The sequence below is a fragment of the Rhagoletis zephyria genome, unplaced genomic scaffold, assembly GCF_001687245.7.
Source record: "Rhagoletis zephyria isolate East Lansing unplaced genomic scaffold, Rhagoletis_zephyria_1.1 Rzeph_scaffold_00166, whole genome shotgun sequence".
In the NCBI taxonomy this organism is placed as follows: domain Eukaryota; kingdom Metazoa; phylum Arthropoda; class Insecta; order Diptera; family Tephritidae; genus Rhagoletis; species Rhagoletis zephyria.
Genome location: NW_016157250.1, coordinates 385,871 through 396,040, shown reverse-complemented (window position 1 = coordinate 396,040; position 10,170 = coordinate 385,871). Strand labels below are relative to the sequence as shown.

Genomic DNA, 10,170 nt, shown 5'->3' with positions numbered 1-10,170 from the left:
GCATTAAAATTTAGTGATCTTTACTTCAATAAGTAACGCTGTGAATTGAAGTAATGAAAACATTTGGAATTTCACGGTTAGGATGTAATATTTATACTTACATATGTGCAATATTTATATTTACATATGTACATATTATACACATTTTGTTCGGAGTTGAAGACTCCCTACATATATAACACGATAGTATACGATACTATCGAAAATATCGATAGTATTCTTCAAACTATCGAATGGCGTCACTATCGATAGTTTTGCAGCTCTATTTCACATTAGGCCAGATTGGCGGTCATTTTGACTAGCACGGAAATGACCTTACCACACTTGCATGTGCATCTAGACATGTGCTTTCGCATTTATTGGATATTATAAAAGCTATGTGAATATTAAATAATCAAATTTAACAAAATATTATAATTTTTATCTTCCAACGAAATTCAAGAAAAAATACGGGACCGGGGCAAGCACCGCCACCCTATAGTCGGACCTGCACATATGTATGTGTATACAATCGACTTGTATATATGTAAATATATATAATCATTCATCTAGAACTTTATCGAAAACCTACCTGAAAACCTAAAAAGTTACCGTTTTTGAAATCGGCACTTGCCACGATTTTGAATTTCACGTATTCTAACTCGGGAACACCCAGCCAAAATAGTCTAATCGGAAATTCCTTCGTTCCAGACCGATACAGTTGAACCTGGTTCAAGGACACCGTGAATATGAAACATGATATAAGACTATGTTTAAACAGGCCAATTAGCTGAGGCAATTAAGCTTTAAATTGCGGTATTGAGTTCGGTGTTCACACACACGTCAGCAGCCCAATTAGCGATCCGAAATCAGCTATTGGATTACTTACAGTGATGGAAAAGTTGTCACAATCGTACCTTTATTTAGTTTGAAAGTACATTCGGTACAAACACACAATTTTAGATAAATTTGGAAGTTAGCCAAATAGCTTCTCAGGAAATCTGTTCTTATTTTTACTGACATTTCAATGCATTTTCTGGTGCGGGCAACTGGTCTAATAGCTTCCCTCCTTTGTGAAGAGGCATACAAATGATACAGAATGGTGGTCAAAGTAACGCGACTGTAGTTGACTTCGCCAGATAGATGCAAAATATTTTTTTTAAAACTTCAGATCGAACAACTAAATAGGAGGAAAATGATTCCTTTTTTCTACAGCATAATTTTGTCTCGCGCTGCTCCAAAAGATTATTTTCATAGCCAAAAATTTGTTTAATGTGAGTACAGAAGTTGATATGGCATCGATGGTAATTGTTACCTATATTTTTCTTTATATATAAATACATATTTACTTTTTAGGTACATTTATCTACTTTTAGCTAAAGTTTCCGTAAACTGGGTACAATTTTATAATTCAATTTTCCATCCCTGATGGAATATCAGCTGTAAAAGAGAACCAGAAACAAACAGCTGATTGCTCTTTGTTCAATAAACATACCTCCAAGTCAAATTTAAACAACCTAGCAGGGTTGCATAGAGAATCTGACACAAATTGATTGCCAATTAATTATTAATTGGCAATTAATAATTTGAATTTTCGTATGATAAATTGTGTAACAATTAAGGCCTAAATTGGTGAAAAGGTTCTTAATTGCCAATAAGGTGCCTATTGGAACATAGTCTAACGCGTAATTCTGCATCATTAGCTCAAATTACGTTTATTAAGTTGTGACAGTATTTTAGTAAATGAGCGTTATGTACTGTATGTATGTATTAGTATATACAGTAATTTTAGTTGGAGCTTATAATATTCAACCAAACGCAAATCAAGGAAAAACCGAACTGTAATATCTACATATATATGTATGCACTTATCTACACATGTACATATGNATTAGTATATACAGTAATTTTAGTTGGAGCTTATAATATTCAACCAAACGCAAATCAAGGAAAAACCGAGCTGTAATATCTACATATATATGTATGCACTTATCTACACATGTACATATGTATACTTCGAAGATACAATCACAAAGTTTCATTGTTGTCTCTTTTTTGAATATCGTTTCCGGGCTTATTGTCTTCGTCACATGAAATACATTTAATCCTTATGCGATGGTGATTCGGTCCATCTTTGAAAGAAATGTATACTGGAGAACCCAAATCATCTTTAGCTTTCTCTTGAATGCAGTCTACTATAACTTTCTTAGGCATTTTATCGCTCGTGATTCTATCGCGTAGAGATGTTTGTGCAACCTGTATTTGTGTCTCCATTGTACTTCGCTTCCAAATATTTTTGCCATCACCTAAAATAACAGAGAAAAAAATGTTTAAAAATATTTTGTAATTTTAGTTTACACCAGTGGCATAGCCAGGATTTCGCGATGGGGGAGGCCGAAAAAAACTTCAGCGATAGCTTAAAGTTGAGACCCTCAATGGCTAGAGGCGTCGCCTGTGTAAATTTCATACATACAGTATGGGAAAATAAATAGGGACACGATATTTTAACAAATTTTTCCTATTTGTCTTTTGTTTATTTAATATTTATTTTTTATTTTATACAAGTACAGCCCATTATCTACCAAAAACATATAAATTCATATTTCAAACTTTGTGCAAAAATTATGAAAAATCTGCAAACTTGCAACTTTTTAATCAGATTTCTTAGAAATTTGTTGAGCATGCAGTTTTATTGCCCCTTAAATGTTGGTAGAATAAAGTGTAAGTTTAATGTTACTAAAAAAATCGCGTTGATTTTTGGCAATTTTTTTACGCAGAAGTGCATAATACATTTCGAAAAAAAATTTTCAAAAATTAACGTGATTTTTTAGAAACTTCAAACTTGCTCTTTATTCTACTAAAATTTAATGGGCTAAAAAAATGTATACTCAAAAAAATCCTTTAAAATCTGATTAAAAAGCTGAATATTTATAAGCAATTTTGCAGAATTTTTAAATTTTTGCACAAAGTTTGAAATTTAAAGTTATATGGTTTTTGTTAGATAATGAAGTATACTTTTATAAAAAAATAATAAATATTAAATAAACAAAAAAAAAATAGGAATCATTTTTTAAAATGTCGTATCCCTATTTATTTTTTCACCACTGTATATGAGCCATTCTTACCGTTATATATTTCTTGTCTATGTGTGAAGACCAATCGGTTTTATAAAGGTTTTGTAAGACTCTATAGTCTAAGAGCCAGCAACGTTTTCGAGCAGGAGTTTCAGGACAGCTGGTTTTTTGATATGACATCTCTTTCACTCCCTCGGTTAGCGTGGGGGCCATCTGGCAGGCGGTAATGGTTGCGTTGACTAGTGGGCTTCGTGTCTTTGCAGTTAAAAATGCTAATTTTTTAAGTCATTTTAGTAAGGCTAATTTTCTTTCCATTGGCTTTAACTAACTTTTAGAAACATAGATTTATTATTGCCAGACATGTCCGTTGTTGCTAACATTATGCCAGACGTCATTTTTTTATTAAAAAAAATTTATTTTTCAAATAATTTTAGTGAAGCTCAAAATTTAATATGATGTTGTTTAAGTACTAATGAAACTAAAATTAATTTGCCAGACAAAAATTCGGTTGCCAAAGCAAGATCCAGATCCATTTAAAGCTGAAAAGTATTACGCTGGTAGTGAAGGAGATAGTAGCAAAATAGTGAATTTTCATAGGATTTTAGTATGAAAAGTGGAATTTATAATTATTTATCTAACGTTATAACACAAATCTAATTATTGGAATATCAAAAATTAATTTGTTTTTAAATACATACGTTAAGGAAAATAAAAACTTAAAACATTTCAAAAAAAATCAACTTCCATAGTGTCGGAATAAAGCAAGGAAAGCAAGAGAAAAACACAAACATTTTTATATTTATAACATTATCATAACATTTTTATATTTAAACACTGGTTTACAAGGAAAATGCGCAGCGGATGCCACTATCCAATTCCAATGCAGAATCGCTTGCTGATTCCTAAATTTAGTATTTTTTCCATATATAAGTTTTTGAGATTTCGCCTCCAAATGGGGTCTGAGACAGGGCGACTCCCTTTAATGTGACTTCTTTAGTCTGATGTTGGAGAAGATAATCAGGGCTATCACGGAATCCATCGTAGAAAATCTCCGAATTCGAATGCCTGCTACGAATACGAAAAAATTGCTATCACTGAATCCGAGTGAACTCGAAAATATCGCTGCCAGCTTCGAATGCTGGTTCGAAGTCAGCTAGTGCAAAGAAAGCAAGAGATATCTATGTATGCCGTTTTGCTCACGCTGCCCCAGCAGTCGCAATGGCCGAGTGAGCAAAGCACTAGACTGCTAATTCAGAGATCCGAGTTCGAGTCCGAGTCGTCGGGCAGCGGATTTTTTTTATACCCGAGCGCACTTGTGCACAAGGGTATTATAACTTTGTTCACATAACGGTTGTTTGTAACAGGCAAAACGAATCGAGATAGATATAGACAAATGTATACATAAATGATCAGAATGAAAAGAGAAATCGATTAAGCGGTGACTGTCTGTCTGTCCGTCCGTCCGTCTGTGCACACGATAACTCGAGTAAAAATTAAGATATCTTAACGAAACTTGGTACGTGTACTTCTTTCGGGCGTAGGACGGATGGTATTGAAAATGGGCAAAATCGGACAATAACCACGCCTACCTCCCATATAACGGTAATTTTCAGAAATACGAAAACTGCGATATTTTAGTAACTACTGAAGATTATTCACTCAAAATTGATATTTGCAATAACTTTTAGACGAGAAATAAGAATATAAACATTCTTTTGAAAATGGGCGGAGCCACGCCCACTTATGGTTACATGTGTATATCTTGGCAACCGCTGCACTGATTTCTTCCAAACTTGGCACAGTTATTGGCCTTGGTACAGGATACCAAATGGCCGAAAATTTTAAAAATCGGACAATAACCACGCCTACCTCCCATATAACGGTAATTTTCAGAAATACGATATTTTAGGAACTACTGAAGATTATTCACTCAAAATTGATATTTGCAATAACTTTTAGACGAGAAATAAGAATATAAACATTCTTTTGAAAATGGGCGGAGCCACGCCCACTTAGGGTTACATGTGTATATCTTGGCAACCGCTGCACTGATTTCTTCCAAACTTGGCACAGTTATTGGCCTTGGTACAGGATACCAAATGGCCGAAAATTTTAAAAATCGGACAATAACCACGCCTACCTCCCATATAACGGTAATTTTCAGAAATACGATATTTTAGGAACTACTGAAGATTATTCACTCAAAATTGATATTTGCAATAACTTTTAGACGAGAAATAAGAATATAAACATTCTTTTGAAAATGGGCGGAGCCACGCCCACTTAGGGTTACATGTGTATATCTTGGCAACCGCTGCACTGATTTCTTCCAAACTTGGCACAGTTATTGGCCTTGGTACAGGATACCAAATGGCCGAAAATTTTAAAAATCGGACAATAACCACGCCTACCTCCCATATAACGGTAATTTTCAGAAATACGATATTTTAGGAACTACTGAAGATTATTCACTCAAAATTGATATTTGCAATAACTTTTAGACGAGAAATAAGAATATAAACATTCTTTTGAAAATGGGCGGAGCCACGCCCACTTAGGGTTACATGTGTATATCTTGGCAACCGCTGCACTGATTTCTTCCAAACTTGGCACAGTTATTGGCCTTGGTACAGGATACCAAATGGCCGAAAATTTTAAAAATCGGACAATAACCACGCCCACATCCCATATAACGGTAATTTGGAGAAATACGAAATCTTCGATAAATCCGTAAATATAGAAGCTAATTTATTCAAAATTGATACACCCCGGCTTACCATGTAGCGGTAGCTTTCGGAAAGGTGAAAAGGCATATATGTAATACTTGCGCCGGGTATTTAATGTTCGGCCCCGCCCGAACTTAGACTTTCTTACTTGTTTTTATTTTGTTTTATTATTTTTTTTGTTTATTTTTTTTAATACATTTATTTTTTTTAGTTTACATTTTATTACTTTAATGAGAAAAACATGTTTGTTTAATAAATTTTCATGATATTAGCAGATGAATGTATGTATGGCATTGGCATTTGACGTATATGTTTATAAAAATATGTATATGGAAAATAGAAAAAAGATTTTTTCTTAACAGCGGTCGTCCCTCGGCAGGCAATGGCAAACCTCCGAGTGTATTTCTGCCATGAAAAACAGCTTCTCATAAAAATACAATCGCCGTTCGGAGTCGGCGTAAAACTGTAGGTCCCTCCGCTTTGTGTGACAACNCGCCAATCTATAGCCGTCATCGATTCGCCACTTCGCTGCTTGCTATGTTTGAGTTCCGGTCGCTTAACGAAAAATTTTGCATGTAAAAGCAACAATAAAGTTAGCTAGCTAGAGTAGAAGATAGCGAGTTTGCTTGTACGTCATTAATTTCGTTCGTTTCGCCACTCGGTAACTGTTGGCGAGTCGATGACGGCTTATTATTATTATTATTATATGGAATTATATCAAACTATAACAAATTTAGAGTATTATAAATATTTAATATTCCCCCATATTATGAATTTTCATACGATAGACGATAAACGCTTGCAAGCGTATTGTATGAAATCAGTTCTCGTATTATCGCTTTCATACGCCCGACAGATGTATTGTTGTGAATGGCTGTGGTTTTTGTTCACTTTTTATTGTAAAACAGCACAAATCAGCTACGCTAACTATCGGATTTCATACGACAACATAGATTCATAGAGAATAAAGGAATGCAAGCGTCTATCGTGCATCGTACGAATTCATAATAGGGGGGATTAACAATAATGCAGCTCTTTTCCATTATTTTTAAGATTCAGTAATTTTAATTTTTGTTCCGACAGCATAAACTCATCGTAGAGTATCTGTACGAATCATCATTACGAACGGATTCAATGAAGGCTCTCTACGAAATTGGAATTTACGTTCGTAGCCATTCGGATTCTGTGATAGCAATTTTGTAGATTTCACGAAAATCGAAGCTACGATGGATTCTGTGATAGGCCTGAATAAGAGCTGCAGAACTCAACCGCTCGGTATTAAAAACTGCGAAGTCTGTTCTGCCTTTTCCAAGTTGGATAAGGAAGCAAATCGAATGGGTCTGGCGGTAAACGAGGACAGGACGAAGTATCTCCTGTCATCAAACAAACAGAAAGCACATTCGCGCCTTGGCACCCACGTCATTGTTGACAGTTACAATTTCGAGAAAGTAGAGAATTTCGTTTACTTGGGAACCAGCATTAACACCGATAATAATGTCAGCATGGAAACCCAACGCAGAAGCACTCTTGACAAAAAGTGCTACTTTGGACGGAGTAGGCAATTCAGTAAAGTCCCCTCGCGACGTACGAAAACCATGCTCTATAAGTCACTTATCATGCCTTTGCTGGTATATGGCGCGGAGGCATGGACAATGAAAACTTCTCGGAGTTTTCGAGAAAAAGATTTTGCGGAAGATGTATGGGCTTTACGCGTTGGCGACGGCGAGTACCGGAACGATGAGCTATATGAGCTTTACAACGACATGGACATAATCAGTGTTGCCAGAAATTTTTGGATGTACCAGCTAAATTGGCAAATAAAACCGGCTAAAATGTTTCAACTAAATTTCACATGTTTTATTTAAATAAATCACGAGTAAAAAGACTATTTCTTGGAGAGAAGTTACAAATTCGAGCCAGAAAAAATTTTGCCAGCAAGAATTTGCAAGTAGGAAAACGATATGATTGTGGCACATGGTTGGATTTTTTGTCGACGATAATTTAAATAAACAAGTTCGTTAAATTTAAAAATTTACAATCTGGAGCGATTTTAAAATGAAAAATGTAAGTCAATACTTGTTTACTTAATTAATTTAGTTCATTCCAATGATTTGAAAGGTAGTCGGAAAAAAACTGTTTATTACTATTACTATCTGATATTTTGAGTGATTATCGCTGGATTTTCGACGAACAAACCTGTTATCTTCCCTACAAGGCCTTTTCAGACTGACCGATTCTCAATACACTCAAATAGAAACCAATACACATAAAAAACGCTGTAAAAATTTCCCTTCAATTTTAAGGCAGTAAAACAACGATTGAATAACTCAGTGTGAGGACAGGACCAGGATGAATTTATTTGCATAAAAATGTATTAAAGCAAAAATGTTTTGGGTAGGCGTCGGAGCCAATGATAACCATCAGTTACCACCTCTGCATGGTTGTAAGTCATGCATAGTCCCTACGGCTTATAGCGTTGTGGCTTTGCCGCTTATACGCTGTAAGAGTTTTTGGGGGTGTGCGTCAAGCGGGAGTGTTGAGCACTGGTTATTGATTCAAGTTCAAAAATTGGGTAGGCGCTGTGGCCAATGGTAGCTCTTGTACCACCACTGTATGCTGAAAGTTATACAGAGCCCCAACAGCTTGTAGCGCTTTGGCTTTTGCTGTTCAAAACCACCCCGGAGGAGTGGTGATGCATCAGGCGAGATTGTTGAGCATGTGGGATGATGCGTCAAGCAAGTTGAGCATCGGTTATGTATTTAAATTTAGAAAATTGGGTAGGCGCTGTGGCCAATGCTAGCTATTGTACCACCTCTGTATGCTGAAAGTCATACAGAGCCCCGTGAAGCAACTAGAGTATATTCGATTAAGAATGTCCACGATTTAGCTTTCCCTGATTCCATATATACACATTTGATGTTGCCTTTTTTTGCCTTTTTTAAGATATTTGCCTTTTTTTCCTTTTCTACCTTTAAAAAGGTGATTATAGCATTTACATTTTTTTTTTTTAGATTAAAGAATGGTGTTGGAAAAATTCAAAGCCGTTTTCTCAGCTAAAGTAGGCTCGGAGACAATAAGGGGTGTGGATAAAATTGTAAAGGGCGAGAAAAACGCCCTTATTCCTGATAATATGAACGTGTCAAACGTTCCATATTTAAATTGGGCCCCACTTGTATCAACTTACGTCGAGAGCACATTTAGTACATTCAAGGCTTTTCTTCGCGAAAATCGAACGAAAATGCTGTCCGAAAACTTCAAAATGCATCTTGTGGTTCAATGTTACTACAACATACAGATCAAAGTTTTATGAGTTAGAAACTCGAAAGGATAATAAATATAGTCAAAGATTCAAAGTACACATTTTTCATATAATGAAACTAGTTCAAAGTTTTTCTCTTTTTACTTGTAATATAAACAGTGACTTATTTTCCTTTTTTTGCAATACCTAGTGCCTTTTCCTTGCCTTTTTCGCTATTTTGTTTTGCCTTTTTTGGCCTTTTTTAACCGACTTCCAAAAAAGGAGGAGGTTATCAGTTCGTCGGAATATTTTTTTTTTTTTGTTTAATGTATGTTACCGCATAACTTTGGACCACGTCAACCGATTTCGATAATTTTGCATCGGAAAGGTAGTGTCTCAGAGGTGGCCCCATACTAATCTGGTTAAGATCCGATCAGCGGATCATGAGATACATATATATATATATTTTTATATGAGAGTTGAAGTCGGTTTTTTTTGCTAAAAATTACTTGTTGTAATACCTAGTGCCTTTTCCTGCCTTTTTCGCTATTTTATTTTGCCTTTTCCAGCCTATTTCGTTATTTTGTTTTGCCTTTTTTATAGGTTTTTAGGTCCTAAAAATCCGTTCCGTCCGTTGCTGAGAACTTATTCAAATTCCAAAAACCGAATGCCAACTTGAATTAAAGGAACCAACACTGAAGTGAGTCAAAATGAAAATAAAAGAGCACACATTTTTATGTAAAGCAAAACTCGCTGGGAGATCTTTTAAGCATCATATTTTACCTCTGAACTGAAGGGATTTCTGAAAAATCTGAACAGTTCTTTTGTGTAACTGTGATTTTGCATCCGTTGTCAACATATGGCCTCGGTTGATGTTAACTTAAGGTCGTTTTTTAAGGGACTTATGCATTTCCCGCATAAACAAAGAACAGCGAACACACACACGCACTTGTATTGCACTCTCGGCCAAAACTAAGTGCAGCGAATAAACACACGCACTTGTGTTGATAAATAATTCGCTCGTTCTTCATTGGGTATGCATTTTTTTATGCACTTCTCAACAGCCGCAGAACAAAACCTACTAAAGTAGTTAATTGCTGGCACCCCAAATCATACTCAACAATCTTGCTTGATGCATCACAACTCTTCCGGA

General features: G+C 35.4%; 1 protein-coding gene across 2 annotated transcripts in view; it reads right to left on the bottom strand.

Annotated features, from left to right (window-relative positions):
* Positions 1 to 1,883: 1,883 nt before the first annotated feature.
* Positions 1,884 to 10,170, bottom strand: part of TkR86C (Tachykinin-like receptor at 86C) — a 380,372-nt gene continuing 372,085 nt past the window's right edge. For both annotated transcript variants that reach the window (XM_017606798.1, XM_017606791.1), the window contains one exon: positions 1,884 to 2,285. In XM_017606798.1, the coding sequence (XP_017462287.1) occupies positions 2,008 to 2,285 (278 nt within the window). In that variant the 3' untranslated portion in view covers positions 1,884 to 2,007. The remainder of the gene's footprint in view (positions 2,286 to 10,170) is intronic.